This window comes from Macrobrachium nipponense, chromosome 19 (genome assembly GCF_015104395.2).
Source record: "Macrobrachium nipponense isolate FS-2020 chromosome 19, ASM1510439v2, whole genome shotgun sequence".
Lineage (NCBI taxonomy): Eukaryota > Metazoa > Arthropoda > Malacostraca > Decapoda > Palaemonidae > Macrobrachium > Macrobrachium nipponense.
This window is the reverse complement of record NC_061088.1, coordinates 59,002,321-59,027,689: the sequence shown is the minus strand read 5'-3', so window position 1 is coordinate 59,027,689 and position 25,369 is coordinate 59,002,321. Positions and strand designations below refer to the sequence as shown.

Below are 25,369 nucleotides of genomic sequence, written 5' to 3'. Positions count from 1 at the left end.
TCTGGGTGAAGCCTGGAGCCTGGCTAGCGCCTCGCACCTGGCTGGAGCCTTGCGCCTGAATGGCGCCTAGAGCCTGGCTGGAGCCTCGCGCCTGGCTGGCGCCTGATTGGCTCCTCCCTCCTGGCTAGCGCCTCGCGCCTGGCTGGAGCCTTGCGTCTGGCTGGCGCCTTGCGCCTGGAGCTTGGCAGAAGACTTCATGATTACTGTCTATGAGTCTGCATGCCTCAAGAGTTTCAGCGAGGTAGGGACCTATGACTGACAAACCCTTCTGGATCATGTCAATGGGGGCTAGCCCGCTTACACGACAGAGCCTTCTCGGATCGTGCCAATGGGGGCTGACCCACTTACATGGCAGAGCCTTACCTGTATCATATCAATGGGGACTAGCCCTCTTACATGACAGAGCTTTAGGTTTCTCTTTACTGGAAGGAGCCTTGCGCCTGGATGGATCCTCAATCCTGACTGGAGCCTAGCCTTGAAGGAGCCTGGCACCTGGATGGCGCCTGGCTGGCTTCTAGAGCCTGGCTGGCTTCTAGAGCCTGGCTGGCTCCTAGAGCCTGGCTAGCTCCTAGAGCCTGGCTGGCTCCTAGAGCCTGGCTGGCGCCTCGCGCCTGGCTTGGCTCCTCCACACTTGCTGGAGCTTCGAGCTTGGAAGAGTCTCTAGGCTGTCCTGGCGATGTCCACATCGGACACTCTTATATCTGTCCGATTTGTTCGCCTCTGGCGCATTTGCGCCAGGTTGGAGGGCCCGCTCCTTCTCAGTATCCGGCCATGACAGAGTTCCTTGGAACTGTCCGCCTCTGGCGTTTTTCGCCTGTATTGGCATTTGGCGCTTGGCTGGCGCTACATTGTCCGAGAGTCCTGAACAACCACATAGTTTATCAGGAGACTGGAGAAGGGTGGAAGAAATTCTTCCCCTTTGAGCTTTTGGCCCCTGGCAAGGGAGGTAATTTTAGTCAGCTAACAAACCCAGTAGTAACGACAGGATATCTAACAATACGAGAGAGAAGAGTCTTCCTCCGAGGAGGATCCTTCGTGAACACTTCTTTTGCTAACGAGATCTCTTCTTACATGTTGATGAGGTTCCTCGTTGCAGAATCTTCCCTATCCTTGCCCGAAGGAAGGGAAGGAGTCTGGAAGTCGAAGGAGACTCTGAGCTGAAATTGGGCGGAACCCTGATTTCTAGCTCTTATTGTATCCTTCTGAATACCTTCTGGGAAGCATTTTGAGCCCTCATCGCACCCCGAAGACTCTGTAGGCAAACGTTTAAACCATCTCTTCTTCTGTAGATGAAAATGTAAGTACCCTGCCTGGGCAACTAAACTTCTATCTGAAAGCGTTGCGTCAGGAATAGAGGGATTTATTTCTTTTGCCAGACATACTATGCTGGCAAGAACCCATTGCCGAGTCTCCATTGAATCTGATGCGAGATTCCAATGCACAAAAAATTCACTTGTCTTCTTGGTCGTTTAGGGCTAAGAGAAACAAAGAATTCCTTCATAAACTTCCTCAAAGAAGTTTGATGAGGAGCAGTTCCATTTTGTCGGAACACGGAATCTGTGGCCACAAAAAAAAAATTCCAATCGAAGTACATGATATCCTACTCTTGTCGTATTGCGGTATCGTATAGATCCCGAAGATCTTAATCCTCTGTTATCTCTAATTCCCCTTGTAGAGACAGAGTATAGCCTTTTACTGCGTTCTTTGATAGCAGATATATACATAGGTGATTCTTCCCTCTGAAAGTGAAGAAAAAAACCTCGCTATGTGGTTCACAGAGGTATCGGAAGAGGACAGTTTCCTCATTCCATCTAGCACGATCTGCAGCAATTCTATGTCTTAGCCATGACTATTGTCATTTACCTTGAAAAATCCTCTCATTCATGTCCACTTCTGGTCAGTCTGCATGTGGAAAGACTCAGAGTGGAGAGGTTTTTCAGGTCTATTTATAATAGATTCTGATAGAATATCCAGATACTCTTGGAAAAGCCTTACGAAACATGCTGTGAGAAGAACGTGACTTCTGTGAATCCAACCTCTCTAAGGCCAAAATGAGGCATTCATCCTCTCTTCCTTTGACGCCCATTTATCTTAATATCTGTTAAGAATTTATAACTAGGGGAAAAAAGACTAAAGTTTATTCCCCTTCTTTAAATTAAAGATGTCGTATATTGCTACCTCTCTTGGTTCGAGGAAAGGAAGCAGTCTATAGGAAGCCTGTTCGTCTTCTACCTTGCGAAGAGATCTATGAAGACTTTCCGCAGGTTCTCAACTCTTTTCAATAAATGTTAGACATACGTTAACAGTTATTATCTTCGATCGAGAAGGTTCTCACGGACATGCAAAATCTTGCATCGAACCTTTAAGGATCGTTACGTTCCGTGTCTGTTCCCAAATAGGTTCTCTTTTGTTAACGCGAACAGGGGCGAAAAAAGAGATTCTCGATGCTCTTTGCGATATGAGAGAGTCGTGGAATTGGCCTAAGTGATTAAAAAAAAAAAATCATTTCATCATTCCTTGTAAGCGACCCCTTTCCGATTAAATGGGTAACGAAATCAGGAACGAATCTTGCCGTTACCGAGCCTCCGAGAGGCTACTGGTTTGTTTGTTTGTTTGTATGGTGTTTTTACGTGACTTCCGAACCACGTCGAGAGTGAACTTCTATCACCAGAAATCCACATCTCTCACTCCTCAATGGAATGGCCGAGAATCGAACCCGCGACCACCGAGGTGAGAAGCAAACACCAAACCAACCACTACTGGACTTTTAGGTTAATAACTCGCTAAAACGAGAAAATATTTTGGATGGTACTTCTGGCGCATTGCGCCAGGCTGGCGCTTCTGGCGCAAAAGGCTGGCGCTTCTGACGCTTTGCGCCAGGCTGGCGCTTCCTTCTAGTTCTTTTAAGGTTATGTGCCAGAACATCTGTGCCCTTATGGTACCCCGACTCCTTCACGTGTTAATTCCGTTCTTAGTAGGAAAAAACTTTTATATACGTAGTATAGTCCATTCAGGGAAACAACTTTCTGCCACTAAGAGAATGTTTTCCCATCCGACTCACCCATCTTCTCTTGAGCAATATCCGATTCTAAAAAGGTTGTGTGCGTTTCTCGAAAGGATGAGAGAATTATATTATTTCGTGCTCTGCCGTATTAGACTCCTTTATAATACTGTCACATTGTGGTAAACAGCATTAATCTAGGAAACCTTTGTAAGGATACTAGGAATTCTGTAGTTAACCTCGGTATGCGCATAAGACTTGACCATACCGTAGTCTTAAAGTGAATTCTCTTCTACTACATTCATCTTCTCACTAAGCATGTACTCTAATAAGCCATGCTTTCGTAAGCATGAGAGCATCATATAATATAGAGTTCCTCTGCGTTAGAATCCTTTAATAATGTTACCTACGGTAAACAGCATTGAAAGGTTGTAATATCTTTCTTATTGAAAGCTTCTTACCAAAAGGCAGACAATATTTTATTTATGTTTGCTTAACTATCCCCTCAATCCGAGGCTAAAACCGCGATTGTAGGGGAGAGACACGGTTAGTTATTCCATCCCGCAGGAGAGAGACATGTAACCAACCACTCATGACCGACACCTACATTTTACTGCGTTGGTCTCTGACTCTAAGGCGCGATAGCAGTCTCCGTTAGCCGTCTGGCCTTACTCTTCCAGAGTTGCCAGCTACTCCATTAAATAAAGGAATCTTATAAAATTATTATCGAACTTCAGGAAGTTCTTATTAATGCATATTTAAGCGAAACAAAGACTTCGATAAATCTAGAAGCTAAGTAGGTTGTTGTCTTAACAATCCCTTTAAGCGTAGTCCTTCCTAGGAAATTCCTGGAAGGATACTGATAATTGAGTTGCTCTACAAAGAAGTAACTACGGTATGTGTGATTTGCCGTATCGTATTCTCATACAGCAGATACTCTACTACCTTCTTTCCCTGCCGAGGCAGATAAAGGAAAAATTTTTACTGTCTTCGTTCTTTTCGTTAATAGAATGATAGAAAGAGTATATATATCCCCTTAAGGAAGAAAGTTAATCCAGGAACTCTTTAAATCTTCGTGATTTCCTCATAATCGCGGAAGAAGAACAGAATTCCTGTTTGTCTGTAGGGTTTACGGAAGGAAGTAGATATTTCCTATCCGCCATCATACCCAAACGTCGATGAGATTCTTATAAGAAAAACTCCCAAAGCGCTTGCCTCTTCATAACGAGGGAAGAGCATGAATGAAGGAGTGTGTCCGCATTACTCAAAGAGGAGCCTCGCGACTGACCTCTCTCTCTTAAGAAGATTTGGAATATTCTGGCGCCTGGCTCCTTGCGCCTAGCGCCTGGATAGTTCCGCGCGCCTGGAATGTTCCGCACGCTAGAAAGGAGACTCGCTCCTGGAACGTTCGCTTGTGTGGAAGGTTCCCGTGCGGGGGCCCTGATAGTTCCGGAGCGCCTACTAGACCCCTTTTAGAAAGAGCCTCTTGCCCGGAAACGTTCAATGGAAGGATCGTTCTGATTGCCACTGTACTAAAAGGCTCCTTGCTCTAGCCGTCTGTTTTTCTGTTTGCAATTTGCGCCAGGCTGGCGCTTCGTCTCTTTGAAGGCGCCTTGCGCCAAGAAAAATTTTCTAGAACGCGGCTCGCGCTCAGTTTGCTAGAACGCGGCTCGCGTTTGGTTGTAGGAACGCGGCTCGCGCTAGTCTGGTTTTCTGGAACGCGGCTCGCTGCTGGCTGTTGGAACGTGGCTCACGCTAGCTTGCTGGAACGCGGCTTCCTAAGTTCCTGGCTGGCTCTTGCTCAGTGTTCTCTTAGTTTTCAGAGAACGCGCTATATCATCAAAACATATACATTCTTCGTCTTTTCGGATGTAAGATGAAGAGACGCACTTTTTTAAGGATGCCTTTTCATGGCTATCCTTGGCAGTCTGGGACGCTCTACAGAACCTGCCGAGGGGACGCCTGACCGGTGGGGATTCTCTGAAACCCCCTTACGGCTTTCGACATTCCTTCTCCCCTGGGCTTGGGAGCTTGAAAGAGGTCTAGGCCTGGGAGCGAGACAGAGCCGATCAGACGCACCCTCCACTGCAATGGGGAACACTAGTAATCACTTCTTACCTTTCAATAGCTCGCATTTTGAGCCACAATCCTTGTCTTCAAATTGCAATTATGAATTTGAAGTTTCTGCGAAGTAAGAAGGTGATGAGGATGCAACACTACTAGTACTGTTAATACTCTAATTGCTCGTTAGTACGAGTTTCTAAAAAAACTTTTAAAAGAAAACGTATCTAGTTACATGCTTTACTGACATCCCATAAAGTAGGAAGTCAGTATATTTCCTCAATCAATTCTAACACTTATTACACATATTAATGAATAAATATTAATATTTCCCTTTCTTGCAAACTATGTGAGTGTCTACCGAAAATTTCGGTAGTTACACGTCATATATTCTTCGAAATTTTCGAAGCCAAATTCATTAAAAAGTTAATAAAAGCGTATGCCGAACCAAAGACCCAGTACTTCCCTGCAAAAGACAGCCCAGAAGATCGATGGCGATGAAAAACGAAAATCAAGTCAGGAGGTAGCAACAACATATGTTGACACTACCGCGACAGAGAAAATCTGGTTCTAGAACGGGAACGGTTCCTATTCCTGCCACCCAGCGGCAGGGGGGTAGATCACCTGACCTACCTGCAGCGTGTGCCGCGAAATTCGAATTTCTGTCGGACGTCAGAGACATAAGCTAAGTATATATCTGCCGGGGAAGTTGCATGTACAAAAATGTGCACAATTTCATGTAGAATACAACAATAAATAATTGAAGGTTGTAGCTTTTCTTATTTTCGAAATATTTGAATATAAATCACAATAAATAGAAAAAAAACCACTTTCAGTCAAATTTGACTCTATCGAAATGGTCGAAAAACGCAATTGTAAGCTAAAACTCTTACAGTCTAGTAATATTCAGTCATTTATCTTCATTTTGAAACAAATTTGAAGTTTCTAACACAATATTTAGATTTATGATGAATTTAAAAAAAAACTTTCATTCCCTCCGCGTGCGGATTCTCCGCCACAAATCTCCGAAATGCGTACGTCGCATTCTCATAATATTTGCTCCATTTCATATTAGGCGTTTCACAGTTATATATATATGAAAATGGGCGCAATTTCATGTAGAATACAACGAAAAACATAAATGAAGGTTGTAGCTTTTCTCATTTTCGAAATATTTGCACATTTTTTATATATATAAAAATTTTTACATTCGGTCAACTTTAACTAGTCCGAAATGGTAAAAAACTGCAATTGTAAGCTAAAACTCTTACATTATAGTAATATTCAATCATTTGTCTTCATTTTGAAACAAATTGGAAGTCTATAGAACAATATTTTGATGTATGGTGAATTTTTGAAAAAAAAACCCATTTTTTTATGTCCGCGTGTTACGAATTCATGCATCATTTTGTGATAATATTTTCTCTGTGTTGCTTTTATCGTTTTACAATGTGTTATATACCAAAATCATCGCAATTTGCTCACAGCGCGATCTGAATACAATTATATATGAAATTTTGTCTTTGCGCTATCATATATCGCATTATTTATATATGATAATGATATTTTTTTCATTTCTGATGGTTGCATACTAAACTTCAGGCAATGACAAAAAAAGGAGCCAAAAATGAACTCTTAATCTTGAAAACTAAGCGCGCTGTGATTTTTTTTTTTTTAATTTCCGCTTCTGCACTCACTCCCGAGACCCCCCCCCCCCCCCCAAGCCATACGGAAGACAATTTTTATTATACCCCTTCGGCGTAAGAGGGTTAGCATAGCAGTAGATAATTTTTAATTGATCTATTTTTACCTTTACCTTCTTAAACTGTAAATGACTGTTCTAAAACAGACACAACTAAGAGTTGTATTAGTCCAAATAAAAAGCACTGTTTGTTCATGACAAGCAATTTCAGAACAAAGAGAAAGATACAGAATAAAGAATTTCTTAAAAGTGGTTGAAAAGACTTCTAAAAATAGATCAGTCAGTCAGAAGGGAAAAAAGAGAGAAATATGATGTACTTATGTAATCTTCATACACTCCTATATTTTTACCAACCATTTATGTATTTCTATTTTAAATGTAATGTATTAAGCTAGCTTTTAAATGAAATTACAGTAACTTTAATTTCATTCAAAAGTTAGCTTATTATTTAGGGAGCATGATTAGGGTCATATTTAGTGTTCACAATCTAGAAGTAAGCATTTATTAGCATTTTTAGAGACAGTGCCAAACTTATGTAAAAATTCCCTTTGCGCGAGGGGGGGGGGGGGTCTGGTACCTAACCTCACATAAGTTCGAGGTTTTACTGTAATAATAATATAAGAATAAGAACAAATTATCCTGAAAGCTATTCTATTTTATTTGATTTATATAGATTTTTGTCATTATGCCAAGCACTGGGGCAACTAAGGCCATTCAGCACTGAAATGGATATTGACGTAGTAAAAGGTTTGCAAGGTGTTACTGGAGGCAAACCTCACAGTTGCACTATGAAACAATTGTTAGGAGGGGGTGGAATGTAAGATGGAAGAAAGAGATTATGAACAGAGGTACAGTAAAAGGAACGAATGTAGTTGCAGCTAGGGACCGAAGGGATACTGCAAAGAACCATAAGTAATGCCTACATTGCACTGAATGAGGTGCACTGATGGCACTACAGTGGTCCCCCCCGTATTCGCGGGGGATGCGTACCAGACCCCCCCGCTAATAGTTAGAATCCGCGAATGTTTGGAACCCCTATAAAAACGCTAAAAACAGCCTATTTTGTTAGTTAAAACTTAAGAAAAGCCACTAAAAATTTTCATACTTGGTTTTTATAATAGTTTTATCACAAAAAGTGCATTTTATGATGAAATTGATAACAAAAACCAGGAATTTGTGGATATTTCTCATAGAAAAATACCGTGAATGCGCAAATTTTCCGCGAATAATGCAGGGAAAGGTTCCCGAGAGAAATCCGCGAATGTGTGAGTCCGCGAATCCGGAGAACGCGAATACGGGGGGTCCACTGTACCTCCCTATGGGGTCCTGAAAGCATTACAGCTTGAAGGTTACTCAAATAGGCAATAATACTTCACTGAAATCCAGCCAAATAACTGAAAATCAGTCAATAAAAAGCTGTAGCAAACCCCCAATGTTACTCGAGAGCTGGCAGAAACACAATGATGTCTACCAAGTCATTTCCAGTATTCCCAGCAGTGAGCACGGCCCATAACCTATACTAAATAATTAAAACACTACTGTGATTTTTAAAATTAAATTTGTCGTGCAAGTTGAAGCCATAGGCATGTAATTACTTGGTAAGTTACTTATAAGAAATTATAATGTCAAGAACTGATAACAACTACTAGTCTGGGATCGACGAATGTTGGAGGTTTCTCACTAATCAACTAAAAGATTTTGTTGAAAAACTGTTAGAGCTACAAATATCCAGTCACAGAGCAAATATTATTTTAGCATAGAATGAGTCAAATTTGCAAGGTATACACAATGGTCATGAATATTAATAGATAGCAAAAATCCCTTGAGATGTTAACCTGTTAACCAGACAACAGACACAAGGAATGGTTGAAATAATTTCCACACTCTTGAGGACCTGCACATAAGTGCCGATACCTAGATTGCTACTATTGTTCCTTCTAGTAGATGGTGTATCTGGGAATTCTTATAAGTCATTAGACTAAATAAAGGTACTAATGAGAATCTGGAGGAACAATTTTTTTTTTTTCCAGACTGCATTTCTCTCTATCATTGCTTTGAAAAGTGACATTTTGTCATTTTCGATGCACAAAACTGTGTTAATAGCTTATATAAAACCATATGAAAAGATTTGTGGATTATGCATGCAGTAGTGTAAAGAAAGGGTAATAACATTGTCTCTCCAGTTATATTTTCAGTAAGTACTACTAAGTGGTTTTTGTCTTCCTGATCTGCTTAACTCATTCCATGTACCAAAATCTCATAGAATCTTGCTGCATGTCAGCTGCACTGTGATGAATCTATTTTGTTAAACTACTGGGAAATAGTCTGGCTTATGTCATTGTGTTAGTTTATTACAATCATCTTGACTCTAATCTGACACTCACTTTCCAAAGTATATACGTACTACATACAATACCATCAACATGCAATATAACAAACTATAAATAGTAACTACAAGAATAAAATGCCTTTCTTTACAGCCAAAAGCCAAAGCACTCAAGATTACAATATAAGGTTTATAATTTTTTTTACAATAACACAGTAGGGTAAACGGTACAGCAATATCAGCACTCTCTGCAATTTAGAAAAACCCTTAAATTTCATAAATGCTTAAGATAATCTTGAAACACATTATAATGAAAGAGCATTTACTTACAAACAAATACTTACTAGCCAGCTCCGAGTAGTACTTCTGTCCCCTGTCTCAAGAATATGAAGACTTCCTTGACCATTGCCTACTATAGCAAGGTCAGATGATGGGAAACAGACACTTGCAAAGTAATGTAAATTTTCAGCTTTATCATCTTCACTAACTTCATCTGGTTCTGTAAAGTCTGCTTGCCAAACAACCTCCCCAGCACCTAATCTTGTATCCTAATAAGAAAATAAAGAGAAATAAACATTATATCTCATAAATACAATCCTTTTAAACAAATAGCTGATTTTTTATTGCAAACTAACAACAGGTACTTAACTATAGCCTACTGTGCACCTATCAACAGTTCTCATATAAGCTCCAAAAGAAGAATTAAGTTCTTCCACTTGGCTGGTTGTGCATCTGGGCTACAATTAACCATTCCTGTGTTGTCTGAACTCACTGGAAGAGAAAAGAAGTAGGAAGGAGAGCACTTTCGGTAAAGTAATGGGTAGGTAAAAAAAATTAAATTTAAAAAGGAAATTACCTTAATAATCCCTTACTTAACTATAGTCTAAGAAGCTATTTATGAGGGAAGGTTGTGTACTACTAGAAAATAAATGATGAACCCGGAACTTCAAGAGCCTGCAAACTTGTAAAATGAATGCCTCATTGTATAACACCAACTTGCACATTAAAAGCTGATTAGCTCTATACTAATTACCTAAATTCATTTACTACTATGTTTTTTTGCCTGAGGCTCACTTAGCAATTGAGAAAAAGAGGAAATAGAGGGATTTTACCAGGTTTAACACCCGCTCTCATCTTTTGTTCAGCAACAGAAAGGAAATTGAGTGACAATTTTCTGCAACTCAGTTTTTGCCCACTAAGACTGTGGGAGGCTGTGGGGGTACTGGGATACTATGAACATTAGGGGAGTATATGTAAAATAAATATGAAAATTGCTATTATTCTATGAATCTTGCCTAACATTCATACACCTGACTTCCTCATTGTCAAGGAATATGACTAATGAGGACTCGCCAAAGAAAGAATGATTGGTTTTAAAGGTAGACCAAACAAGCTACTCTTGCCAGATGTAGGAAATCCTACTGGCAGCTTCTGGGCTACAGTCATTGACATCAGGAACTGACATTAGAGAAAACTGACCTCATAGGAACACCACATTAGATTTACCACTATGGCAGCCCTTGGTTGACAGCGGCATCAGTTAACGGCTATCTGGTTTTACAGCACTTGTCTAGCGACGCTGCTAACTGGATTTTCTGTGCTAAGCTCTGGTTAGCAGCATTGATATCCGGTTAGCAGCACCAATTTCTGATTAACAGCACCAATATTCAGTTAGCGCCGCCATTAAGCAGGTTTTTAGTGCTGTTATCGCCGATTTTCGGGTAGCAGCATCGGCCGGGAACGGAACCCCCGTTGTTAACCGAGAGCTGCCGTAAAGAGGAATTTCCTTTACTCTAAAGCAAGAAAGTTACCTCAGGCCAAAGAACGTGCCATACATCATCTGGACAGACCAGAACAAACTAAAAAAAATAGCTACTCAATAAAGGGTGTGCTCTTATAAACATGGTTACCTTCATACTCACCATAACTCATAAAGGGATGAGAAAAAGGTTTCTTTGTTGTGGTTCAAGCTAAGATAGTCCCAGCAGCAACTACAGGGCTTAATGTGCAACAGTTTTCATGACTACTGTAATTACCATGACCCTTAAATAGTGAGATGCAAAAATGAAATTCCATCTCCAATGCACTACACTAACAATGTCTTCTAAAGACAAATTCATTATGAAATCCAAAGACTACCACAGTGTGTAATTCATGTGACTTTACCTTGACAACTACAGGCAGTCACTGGTTATCAGCGAACTTGGTTAGTGGTGATCTGGTTTTATAGCACTTGTCTAGTGCCATAAAATCAGTGATTACGGCACCAAAATGGGCCAAGTTTTGGTTATTGACACCATAAGGAGCCGATAAGAGTTAGGGAGACATATATACCTAACAGAAGCGCCATTAACTGGTTATTGGCGCCATTAACCTTAATGTGTCACCATAAATCGCCGAGTTTTGGTTAATGACGGTTTTCACTTATCAGCACCCTGCCGAGAACGGAATCCCTGCCTGTATAGTAAAGACTTATCTAAATTACTATGATTTTGGCTAAATTACAAATTTTGAGATGGACAACCCGTATTCATGGGGGATGCGTTCCAGTACTCACCCCCCCCCCCCCACAAATGGGTAGAATCTGCAAATACTTAGAACACTAATAAAAGCGCTTTAAACTGCCTATTTTGTTAGTTCAAACTTAAGAAAAACGCAATAAAAATGCTTATACCTAATTTTTTAATAGTTTTATCACAAAAAATGCATTTAATCACAAAACTGATATGAAAATACTGTAATTTGTGGATGTTTCTCATAGAAAAATACTGCAAATACACAAATTTCCTGCAAATGGGTAGTTATGGTCCAGCAAATATGTGAGTCCCCTGCAGCCGTCTTGACTTAAAAACAAAATGCTAGTGCCAAGGCCTATGGCCTGATAAGACCTTATTTGCCCTGCTTCTTCCACTGTTCAACTCAGCTTCTGCAACCAAGTCTACCATTCTTGATGGGGATAGATTGACTACTAGAGGGATGGCTAAGAGTAGAAACTACCCTCATGAAAGCATAGGTAAATATTCCAGGGAAAATTACAAATTACTTTAACCATTTTCAATTAGTACCAATGGGAATACTGGCAGTACCCAGCTTACGACGGGTTTGGTTGGCTCATGGCGTTTTTTTCAATTATATTCTTTGGAAATTATTTCCAGGTTTACAACACGTTTCAGGGTTATAACGGTTAAAACGCCGATCTGGTGAAAGAAATAGGACTCCAAAAATGCGAAATAATCAATATTTGAAGGTTTTTTGGATGAAAAATGTGATAAAAATGCAGTTTACATGGTTGTTATTACACAAAAAGCATTAAAAGTAAAATGTAGTCTACATAGTTGTTAACCCTTAAACACCGAGTGGACGTATTTTACGTCAACATTTTTTGTCTCTCGGGTGCCGACTGGACGTATTTTACGTCGACTTACAAAAGTTTTTTTTTAAATTTGCGGAAAAATACTTATAGGCCTACCAGCCGAAAACTCTTGAATCACGCGCCTTGGGGGATGCTGGGAGTTCACGGATCAAGGTGTTGTTTTGTTTACAATTGTTACACAGGCGCGCAAGTGCGAATTTTTTTCTTACCGCACTAAAAACTATCGGTGACACATCTCGGAAATTATTTCATCACTTTGACATAATTTTTATACCATTGTAAATTAGCCATTACATGGAGTGTTATATATGAAAATGTGTGCATTTTTATGTAGAATAAAAAAAAAAATATTCATGATTGTAGCTTTTATCACTTTTGAGATTTTTTCATATAAATAACGATAAGTGCCAAATTTATACCTTCAGTCAAATTTGACTCTACCGAAATGGTTGAAAAACGCAATTGTAAGCTAAAACTCTTATATTTTAGTAATATTCAATCATTTACCTTCATTTTGCAACAAATTGGAAGTCTCTAGCACAATATTTCGATTTATGGTGAATTTATGAAAAAACTTTTTCCTTACATCCGCGCGGTAACTCTTCCGAAAAAAATCATACGTGCAATTGTGGTAATGTTTGCACCATTTTAAATTAGCCGTTACAAAGTTTTATATATGAAAATGTGCGAAATTTCATGCAAAATACAACTAAAAACAACCCATGGTTGTAGCTTTTATCAGTTTTGAAATATTTTCATATAAAAAATGATAAGTGACAAATTTTCAACCTTCGGTCAACTTTGACTCTACCGAAATGGTCAAAAAACGCAATTGTAAGATAAAACTCTCATATTCTAGTAATATTCAATCATTTACCTTCATTTTGCAACAAATTGGAAGTCTCTAGCACAATATTTCGATTTATGGTGAATTTATGAAAAAAATAACATTTTCCTTATGTCCGCGCGGTAACTCCTCCGAAAAAATCATATGTGTGATTGTGGTAAAGTTTGCACCATTTTAAATTAGCCGTTACATAAGGTTTTATATATGAAAATGTGCGCAATTTCCTGTAGAATACAACTAAAAATAATTGAAGGTTGTAGCTTTTCTCATTTTTGAAATATTTGCATATAAATCACGTTAAATAGAAAAAAACCCACTTTCGGTCAACTTTGACTCTACCAAAATGGTCGAAAAACGCAATGGTAAGCTAAAACTCTTACAGTTTAGTAATATTTAGTCATTTATCTTCATCTTGAAACAAATTCGAAGTCTCTAGCACAATATTTAGATTTATAGTGAATTTAAAAAAAAAAACTTTCCTTCCCTCAGCGCGCGGATTCTCCGGAGCAAATCTCCGAAATGCGTACGTTGCATTCTCAGAATATTTGCTCCATTTCATAGTTTTTATATATGAAAATGTGCGCAATTTCATGTAAAATGAAACTAAAAATATTTGAAGGTTGTAGCTTTTCTAATTTCCTAAATAATTGCATATAAAACAAAAATACGTACATAAAAAAAATTCGACATTCGGTCAACTTTAACTTGTCAGATATGGTCAAAAACTGCAATTGTAAGCAAATACTCTTACAGTATAGTAATATTCAATCATTTCTCTTCATTTTGAAACAAATTGGAAGTCTCTAGGACAATATTTAGATTTATAGTGAATTTTGGAAAAAAATATTTGTTTACGTCCCCACGTTACGAATTCATGCATCATTTTGTGATAATATTTTCTCTGTGTTGCTTTTATCGTTTTACAATGTGTTATATACCAAATTGATCGCAATTTAGTGTACATTACAACGAAAAAAATTAAATCGTCACCTTTAACCGTTTTGCACATAGCGCGATTTGAATACAATTATATATGAAATTTTGTTTTCGCGCTATCATATATCGCATTATTTATATATGATAATGATAATTTTTTTCATTTCTGATGGTTGCATACTAAACTTCAGGCAATGACAAAAAAAAGGAGCCAAAAATGAATTCTTAATCTTGAAAACTAAGAGCACTGTGATTTTTAAAAAAAAATATTTTTTCCCCTTCCGAGACCCCCCAGGCACACGGAAGACGATTTTTAATATACCCCTTCGGCGTTTAAGGGTTAATACACACAAAGCATTAAAAGTAAAGTTTTCTTGGGATTATTGACGATTTTCTGGCTTACAACTATTTTCGGCTTACGACGCATCTCAAGAATGGATCCCTCTCTCATAAGCTGGGGACTGCCTGTACAGTGGAACCTCAGTTTTCCAATATAATCCATTCCAGAACGTCTCACCAAGTCCAAAATGTACAAAATCCAAAATAATAATTCCCACAAGGAATAATGTAAATCCAATTAACCCTCTTACGCCGACTGGACGTATTTTACGTCGACATTTTTTGTCTCCCGTGTGCTGACTGGACGTATTTTACGTCGACTTACAAAAGTTTTTTTTTTAAATTCGCGGAAAAATACTTATAGGCCTACCAGCCTAAAACTTTTGAATCACGCGCCTTGGGGGATGCTGGGAGTTCACGGATCAAGGTGTTGTTTTGTTTACAATCGTTACGCAGGCGCGCAAGCGCGAATTTCTTTCTTGCCGCACTAAAAAGTATCTGTGACACATCTCTGAAATTATTTCGTCACTTTGACATAATTTTTGTACCATTGTAAATTAGCCGTTACATGAAGTATTATATATGAAAATGTGCGCATTTTTATATAGAATACAATAATAAAATACTCATGATTGTAGCTTTTATTAGTTTTGAGATATTTTCATATAAATAACGATAATTGCCAAAATTTCAACCTTCGGTCAACTTTGACTCTACCGAAATGGTCGAAAAACGCAATTGTAAGATAAAACGCTTATATTCTAGTAATATTCAAGCATTTACCTTCATTTTGCAACAAATTGGAAGTCTCTAGCACAATATTTCGATTTATGGTGAATTTATGAAAAAAATAACATTTTCTTTACGTCCGCACGGTAACTTCCGAAAAAATCATACGTGCGATTGTGGTAATGTTTGCACCATTTTAAATTAGCCGTTACATAAAGTTTTATATATGAAAATGTGCGCAATTTCATGTAGAATACAACAAAAATCATTGAAGTTTGTAGCTTTTCTCATTTTTGAAATATTTGCATATAAATCACGATAAATAGAAAAAAAACCACGTTCAGTCAACTTTGAATGGTCGAAAAATGCAATTTGTAAGCCTTAAACAAAACTGCTTTACAGTCCTAGTAATATCAGTCATTTATCTTCATCTTGAAACAAATTCGAAGTCTCTAGCAAAATATTTAGATTTATGGTGAATTTAAAAAAAAAACCTTTCCTTCCCTCCGCGCGCGGATTCTCCGCCACAAATCTCCGAAATGCGTACGTCCCATTCTCAGAATATTTGCTCCTTTTCATATTAGGCATTTCATAGAGTTTTATATATGAAAATGTGCACAATTTCATGTAGAATAAAAAAAAAAATATTTGAAGGTTGTAGCTTTTCTTATTTCCGAAATAATTGCATATAAAAAATATATATATAAAAAAAAATTCGACATTCGGTCAACTTTAACTCATCAGATATGGTCGAAAACTGCAATTGTAAGCTAATAGTCTTACAGTATAGTAATATTCAATCATTTGTCTTCATTTTGAAAGAAATTGGAAGTCTCTAGAACAATATTTAGATTTATGGTGAATTTTTGAAAAAAATATTTGTTTACGTCCGCGCATTACGAATTCATGCATTATTTTGTGATAATATATTCTCTGTGTTGCTTTTATCGTTTTACAATGTGTTATATACCAAAATGATCGCAATTTAGTGTACATTACAACAATAAAAAGTAACTTGTTACCTTTAACCGTTTTGTGCACAGCGCGATTTGAATACAATTATATATGAAATTTCGTTTTTGTGCTATCATATATCGCATTATTTATATATGATAATGATAATTTTTTTCATTTCTGATGGTTGCATACTAAACTTCAGGCAATGACAAAAAAAGGAGCCAAAAATGAACTCTTAATCTTGAAAACTAAGCGCGCTGTGATTTTTTGAAAAATGAAATTTTCATTATTAAAATGAAGTTTTATTGTATACTTACCGAACAATTATAGAGCCGTGATTTCCACGAGCGGCAGGATACTAAATTCAAATTTAGCGCGTCGGCGTCGCCAACACTGGTGGTGATGACGTCATCTCCCTCCACTCGCGGTGAGAAACCAGGTACAACTGCCCAGGTGAATCCAATTTCTTTCTGCCGTCCGTCCACCTAAGGGGAGGAGGGTGGGTATAATCATAATTGTTCGGTAAGTATACAATAAAACTTCATTTTAATAATGAAAATTTCATTTTTATTGTAGTGTCTTACCGAACAATTATAGAGCTGATTACACATTTATGGGAAGGTGGGATTCAGTGGACCACTAGTATTTTTAAATGGTTACATTTATTGCAATACCAGTAAACACTCAAGGTGTCTGTTGTACCTTACCTTGTAAGAGAGCTACAGCAGACTGTTACTGCCTCTGGTCGGTGCTCTTCTTACTATTGTAGAGGAATTGGAATTTGACCAAAGTTAGCCTCTACAGGAGTGGAATCCTTCCGTAGTTCAAGCGAGTCAAGGCTGACTGACGGAGGATAGTAACAACAAAGATTGCCCTTGCCCTGGGCTAAGACCAGAAATTCAATCATACAAAACATTTGTCACCAACACCAGATTTAAAAACATATATACCCAACCATTGTAAAATCTGACCTAACAGACTGGTGAGTATCCCAGGTACTCAGTACCCCCAGCTTCCCTTGAACTCGACAACCTATTCAAGGTGAAAAGTTAGCATAGAGGTGACGACCCCTGTGCCGTTTCTCCCAACACCATGCCAGAAACCGCCACCGGACCTAACGTTTTACAATTCTCGAAAACCGTTCTATCTCTTTGAGATAATGACTCGCAAACCGAATTCGATCTCCAGAACGTGCTCTGAAGAATCGAAGCTAAAGATAAATTCTTTCTGAAATGCTAAAGAAGTTGCCACTGCTCTAACCTCGTGAGCTTTAACTCTCAGAACGGAAAGATTGTCGTTCTCGGACTGCGAGTGAGCTTCCCTGATAAGCTCTCTAATAAAGAACGATATAGCATTCTTAGAAAGAGGACGAGAGGGATTTTTGAACCGAGGTCCAGAGCTTAGAAGATTGTCCTCTAATACCCTTAGTGGCAAACAGATACTGCTTAATAGCCCTGACTGGACATAAGAGCCTTTTCTTCCTCCTCATGTCCCAACCAAATCAGATAAGTTCCTTACCACAAAACTCCTCGGCCAAGGATTAGAAGGATTCTCATTTTGGCTAGAAAGGTCAAAGAAACCGAAAATACAGCATTGCCTTGAGAGAAACCGACTCTTTTGTCTATAGCGTGCAATTCACTGACACGCTTAGCAGAAGCTAGTGCAATAAGAAAGAGTGCCTTCTTAGTCAAGTTCCTAAGTGAAGCCGACTTCAAAGGCTCAAACGGTGGCCCCATGAGGAACTTAAGCACCACATCTAAGTTCCAAGCCACTGTATCTTGCGGGAGCTTAGTGGTTTCGAAAGACCTAATGAGGTCCGACAGATCTGAATTGGAGGAAATATCCAAACCTCGATGTCGAAAAACCGAAGAGAGCATGGCTCTATATCCTCTGATCGTCGAAGGAGCTAGTTTCTTAGAGTTCCATAGAAATAGAAGAAAATCTGCTATTTCTGTTAAAGAGGTCGCAGAAGTAGAGACTTTAGCACTTCTACACCACTACACTCTGAAAAGATTTTCTTCCCCACTTCCCTTTGCATAAGGGTTTGTTATAGAAGACTCTCTCCTACAACGAGCGATAGCTTCTGCAGCTCTTCTTGAAAATCCTTTCGCTCTGACAAGATTCCGGACAGTCTGAACCCTGTCAGAGCTAGAGCGGACAAGTTTTGGTGGAACCTCTTGAAGTGAGGTTGTTTGAGAAGCCACTTCTCTGGAGGAAGAAGTCTGGGGAAGTCTACTAACAACTGGAGAAGGTCCGGGAACACTCTTTCCTGGGCCAAAAGGGAGCGATTAACGTTAGCGTTACATTGCTGTGCGACATGAACTTGTTCAGCACCTCTCTTATTAGACCGAACGGAGGGAATGCATAAGCTTCCCAGACCCGACCAATCCAACAGCAATTGCGTCCACCGACCAAGCTAGAGGATTCTGGGACCTGGAGAACAAAAGAGAGGAAGAGGTTTGTTTTTTCCTTGATGTCTCGCGAAACAGGGTCTCCACCCTATTTGACGGTACGTTTTCCCCCAAAGGCCGCCAAAGTGTTCTGACAAATCTTTGTTTTTGTCCAAAGTCCACTCCAGAGGTAACACTTACTGTTGATGACTTAACTCGTCCGCCAGGACGTTCATCTTTCCCGGAACAAATCTCGGGACTAGCTGAACCTTCGCTTCGTTTGACCACAGGAGGAGATCCTTGGCTACTTCGTACAGAGAGAAAGACTGAGTCCCCCCCTGTTTCCGCATGTACGAGAGAGCCGTGGAGTTGTCGGAATGCACTGCCACTACTCGACCTTCTACTAAGCTCCAAAACTGTCTGAGCCCCAAGAAAATTGCTAACAGTTTCCTTTACATTTTATGTGGAACTTCTTCTCCTTCTCCGACCAAGCTCCTGAAGTCCGTTGATTTCCCAGTAGGGCTCCCCAACCTGTGTCCGATGCGTCGGAAAAGAACTGTAGGTCGGGAGGATGGGTCGTAAATCTAACCCTTCTTCCAACCTTGCTCGGAGAGAGCCACCACCTTAGGTCCTCTTTTATTTGATCTGTGACAGGAAAGGTAATCGAGTCTGGTTGTGTCTTCCTGCACCAAGAGGCTCTCAGGAAAAACTGCAGAGGTCTCATGTGCAGTCTTCCCAACGTCACAAATTTCTCCACTGACGTCAATTTGCCCAGGAGCCTCATCCACTGATTGGCAGAACTTACCTTTTTTGTCCAAGAACTCCTGAACTGTCTCCAGACAGCCTTGGACCCTCTTCGGGGACAGAAAAGCCCGAAAAACTTGAGCATTCAGAATCATCCCCAAATAAAGGATGCTCTGAGATGGAACCAACTGGGACTTCTGTTTGTTGGCAACCGAACTTCCTGAACTTTCTGGCAAGATCCAGAGTTGTTCCAAGGTCCTTCATGCACCGACTCTCTGATTCCGACCGGAGAAGCCAATCGTCCAGATAGAGGAGATTCTTACTCCTAATATGTGCAGCCAGCTTCCTATCAGGGATAGAACCCTGGTGAAAACTTGAGGAGCGGTCGCTAGTCCGAAGCAAAGCGCCCAGAAACTGAAACACCTTGCCTTCGAACATGAACCTCAGGTACTTCCGAGATTCGCGATGTATCGGAATGTGAAAATAAGCGTCTTGCATGTCCAGAGAGACCATCCAATCCCCCTGTCTGATGGACTCCAGAACCGACCGAGTGGTCTCCATATGAAATTTTGTTTTCTGGACATGCAAGTTCAGGGCGCTCACATCCAAAACCGGCCTCCAGCCCCCTGATGACTTGGGAACTACAAAAAGGCGATTGTAAAAGCCTGGAGGAAAATCCCCTTCTATCTGTTCTATCGCTTCTTTTGAGAACAAGCGCTTCCACTTCTGCGGCTAGCGCCAGAAATTTGTCTGAGCCCGAGAGTATGCCTGGAATGGAATTGGCACAGGTGAGAGCGAGGGAGGTGAAACGAGAGGAATACGATAGCCGAACTTGAGTACTTGCACTACCCAGGCTTCTGCTCCCTCTGTTTTCCATTCCCTCCCCAAAACACGAGCCAGCCTGGCTCCCACTGGTGCATGAAGAACCGAGCTTTCATTTGGAAGGTTTGTTAACCTTCGGCCGAGGCCTTAGACTGAGGTCGCAAATTCGACTTCGGACCGAAAGAAGCGCTTGGGTTTTCTCCCTCGAAAAGGCGCTTGGGCCAGAGGAGAAACCGAAGGAACAGTCTCCAAAGGAGCTTTAGGTCTCTTAGTAGACTGTGCCAGTAAATCCGAAGTAGATTTCTTATCTAGCGCAGACGAAATTGACAACACTACATCGTCTGGAAAGAGGTTATCTTTCACAAAGGAGCAAACAAAGAGCAGACTTCTGTTGGGACGTAACCCTTTTAGAAGCAAAGGAGCACCAAAGTTGCCTTTTCTTAAGGGTACCAAAGGCGATGAGCGAAGCTAACTCATCACATCCATCCCTAATGGATTTGTCCGCACAGGACAGAACACCAATCCAATCCTCCGCTAACTCCTGAGAAAGAGAAGGACAGTCTTCGATCTTGGCCGCTAAAGCGCCAATAGTCCAATCAAGGAAGCTAAAGACTTCCAAAAGTTTAAATTGATTCTTTACAACGTGGTCCAACTCAGGCGCTGTAAAGAAAACTTTCGCTGCGGCGAAAGCAGATCTTCTAGAGAGTCGATTAAACTGGAGAAGTCTCCCTGGGAGGAGGCAGAAACTCCCAGAGAAGGAGCTTCCCCAGTTTTACATAAAACCTATACCTCTTACGAAGCAACTTAGAGGGAGGGTAAGCAAAAAGAGCCTTCCCTAAGTCTCTTTTCATAGACATCCATTTCTCCGTCTCAACGAATGTCTAACCGCTTTAGATAGAAACAAGTTTTTGGGAGGAGAGGGTCTGAAGTTTTCCTCCTCATCAAAAAAGTCGAAGTTGGGGAGCGCGGAGCCGCTTTCTCAAAATAATCTGGATAAGATACCAGAAGAAATCTAAGGAGACGTGAATAACACGAGAGGTGATGTGAATCCTCCTCCTCTACTTCTTCTTCATTCTCCGATACCGCCGAAGAAGTAGACGGAACTACAACCTGATCTGAAGGTTTCGAACCACCCTTGGACTCATTCATCCAGTTGGTTAACATCTCTAACTGCTTGCGCAAAGGCGCCAGAGACGAATCAAAAACAGTTAACTTAGGCTTGGAAGAGCCTAAATGTTCAGCAGGAGGCGGAAAAACTACTTGCGCCTCGCTTGGAGCCGCCGAAATTCGAGGCGAAACAGGCGCATCAGGCGTAACAGATGAAAAAAGCGCCTAAAGAACACCCTTAGAACTGCTAGCTACAGCGCTAAAACCACAATCTCTACTAGTAGATGGAGCCGAAAAAGGCACAGATTGAGGCGACGAACGAGCCGCTAACGGCCGAGGAGCAACCCTACTCTCAGGCTCCTTATACCGCTTGACTGGAGGAGGCGAAGAATCGGCGCCTGAACGCCTCTTTAAGGGACGCGAAACGGGCGAATCTCGCCAAGAGCGCCGTGCGACCGGAGACGAATCGCTTGAATCATTTGAAAGGCGTCTGACCGCAACACCTTTCCAACGCTTAACCGAGCCCTGTTGAGGCGCAACAGGCTCAACAAGAGAGGCGCCTGTCTCTGGGCAAATCCCGATCGACTCCCTTGGACTTCCGGTATGTCTTCTCCCCGGTGCGGGGGAGCTGGACAGTGACCTTTGTCTAGGAGACGTGTCAGGACAGACAGACGCACCCTCAACTACAACTACACTCTTACCTGAAGCCGCTTTCTCCAAAAACGTCTTAACTGAATTACCAAGTTGCAAAACCGTATTCGCTAGTACCGAAAATTTCTGATCTAACCTCGATTCCAGACTGGCAATGGTGTCGGAAGAAACTACACGGGAAGCCGGAGAAGTGGGATTAGTAGGAGGAATAGGAGGTGTAGTTAAAGGAGACATAACAATTTGAGGAGAAACAGAAGGAACAGATGCATCGCAAGACGAAGCAGAGCTAAGTCTACTTTCCCTAAGCGCTGCTTTTCTAATTCTGTCTTTAGCTAATTTCTCCGAGTATGAACTAAAAAACTTCCATTGAGAATCAGTCCAATCACTACACTCGTTACATGTTCGATCTGCTGAACAAACCTGTCCCCTACACTTAACACATTTAGTGTGAGAATCATACTCTAATTTGGATAATCTAGTTTTACATCCTGAGATGCAAAACCTAACTCCCGACGGACTAGAATCCGACATGGCAACGCCTAAATAAAAAGCAAAATAACAACAACGCCAAAAAAGAGTACTTCACCAATTCCGAAGATCAAATCCACAAGAAAAAAGCGAAGCAAAGTCATCCAACCGCACCGACCACCGATGTTCACCGGACGCCGGCAGGAAAAGAATTGGATTCACCTGGGCAGTTGTACCTGGTTCTCCCGCGAGTGGAGGGAGATGACGTCATCACCACCAGTGTTGGCGACGCCGACGCGCTAAATTTGAATTTAGTATCCTGCCGCTCGTGGAAATCACGGCTCTATAATTGTTCGGTAAGACACTACAATAAAAAAATATTTTTTCCGCTTCCTTGCTCACTCTGAAACACCTCCGGCACACGGGAGACAATTTTTTTTTTACCGCTTCGGCGTAAGAGGGTTAATGTGTTCCAGACACGCAAAAATATTTTTTAAAAATACATTTTACACAGAATATACAATGTTTTACATACAAAAAACAATGAGAAATAAATGTAAATGACTAATAAAATAGGTAAATAAACATTTATCATCACTCTTACCTTTATGAAAGACTCTTGTTAGCGTATGGAAGGAGAGGAGGAAAGAGGCAGGAGACATTATTGTTTGGAAGGAGAATCCCCGTCCAGGTATCAGGGACCTATCTAGGGTGTGTCTGACTGTATCTCAGAGAGAGAGAGAGAGAGAGGAGAGAGAGAGAGAGAGAGAGAGAGAGAGAGAGTTGGATCTTAAGTGCATGAAAGAGATAATTATGCTGTAATACATCAACTTACTGTTGGCAAATGGCAAATTTAAAATAAACATGAAGATTTTGCAAACAAATAAATAATAAGTAAAGAATGCAAGACAAGGATAGAGAGATTAAATAACTTTTCACAAGGAAGCCATTTAAACAAAGTCAGTAGGAAGCAGACACTTGTCTTCCATCTCCTCTCCTCTCTGTCATCTCTCTAGGCTTTTTTTTCTTTCTTTCTTTTTTCCAACTGTATTCCATTTGAATGTTTTCATGTTTTATCATTATGTTGAATTCATTGTGAAATAACATCTTATTTTTCTATGTGAATTAGTTCTGCTTTTACGTACATCATATAGCAATGATTTTACTGCCTCCCCTTCTCTCCTCAACAATATCACGACACATGATAACTTATAATCATTCATTCATTATTCCTCAAAAATATAAACGTTTCTTCCCTCTATCTCAAGTTAGCTGTGCATCACCACACTGACAAATGCTTTTGTTAATTGTTTATGTAAAATTTAGTGTGAAAAGATTTGTTCTTTCATTTACTATTTTGTTGAATATGATTAAATTACACCATCTCAATTGGATCACTAAACACTAGCTCAATTAATGCTTCTTTTATTGATATTTGATTGTTTTCATATTCTATCATTAGGTTACATTTATTGTTAAATTCCTTTTTTTATGTAAATTATTAGTGCTTTTATGTACATACAGTAATATTCTAACTCTCTCTTTTCTCAACATATCAGTCTCAAGTCAGCTGCACATGACGTCACCGCATATCGTACAATTTTGTACATCTTTTATGCTAAATTCTATATTAAAACGCTTTATAATTTTATCTATTTTGTTGAATATGGTTATCATTAAACTACAGTACTCAACAAGATATTAGGCTGCTTAGCATCAATGGAGGCCTAAGGATCGTTGTCGAATTTTGAAGGAACAGAAAAATGGGGAAGAAATTTCGTCAGTGCATTAGGCAGCATGTAGAGAAACGGGTGGAGCTTGGACGCTGACAAGAGGAGAGTGCTCAGTCTCTTGCTTGGAGGTTTAAAACGCGGCTATATATATTTTTTGGTCAGCGCACTCACCGCAATTTTTGGCTAATACATATCGCTTTATTGCTCCCTGTGACCTTAATATGGGCCAAGATGGTGATCTGAGTCAACAGATAATAGCAAAGATATGTTGCTGAAGCAATCTGGCATTAGAACAAAGTAACTTACACCTGAGAACAGTCAAACTTCAATCAGAGGTATTCTTAGGCATATGTACCAGGGTGCTTTTTCTGAGATGGAATTTCATGGTTGCCACCTTCGTTAAATCTGGCAACCCAGCATCGAACTGAATTCCTCCTCACACCAGCTGATCTGATATCTGCTTTGTTCTAATGACAGACTGCTTCAACGGCATATCTCTACTATTATCTGTTGACTCAAATCAGTGTCTTGGCCCATATTAAGGTCACAGGAGCAATAAAGTGATACGTAATAGGCAAAAATTGCGGTGGGAGCACTGATAAAAATATATAAGCTGCTTATTAAACCTCCAAGCAAGTGACTGGGTGCGCTCTCTTGTCAGTGTTCAAGCTCCACCTGTTTCTCTACGTGCTGTAAGGCTGCCCTAATGCACTGATGATATTTCTTCCGAACTTTCCCATTCCTTCAAAATTTGACAAGATATCAGGCAGCTTGACGCTAAGCGGTCTAATATCTTCTTTCAGAACACTAGACCAGTCAAACGACGCCTTAATCTCGCAATGGCGCAGTGAGTAAAATTATATTTATGGAGTAAAATTATATTTATGCAATACTGTACAGTACATTATAGTATTATAAAAGGGATTTTGACAAAGGAAAAATCTATTTCTGGGGGAAGACCTGTGTCGCCCGGTGAAATGTCCCTGTAGCACACATTTCTAGGTATAAATAGATGCTAAATATACCAGAGAAAAAGCTAAATGGAATGCTTAAGTTACTACCTTCAGCTCGCTCACCCATAGGGTGTCGGTATAAACACAAGGGCGAGTGGAAGCCACTACCACAGGTTTTCTGCCAATTAGAAGACTCCTCTCAAAACCCCTCTATAGGTAGGTGCCCTTAC

General features: G+C 40.2%; 1 protein-coding gene across 1 annotated transcript in view; it reads right to left on the bottom strand.

The window, feature by feature from the left end:
- The window catches only part of LOC135211839 (nudC domain-containing protein 1-like), a 285,976-nt gene that overhangs the window by 232,344 nt on the left and 28,263 nt on the right, over positions 1-25,369 (bottom strand). The window contains exon 3 of the mRNA XM_064245051.1: positions 9,435-9,638. Within this exon, the coding sequence (XP_064101121.1) occupies positions 9,435-9,638 (204 nt within the window). The remainder of the gene's footprint in view (positions 1-9,434; positions 9,639-25,369) is intronic.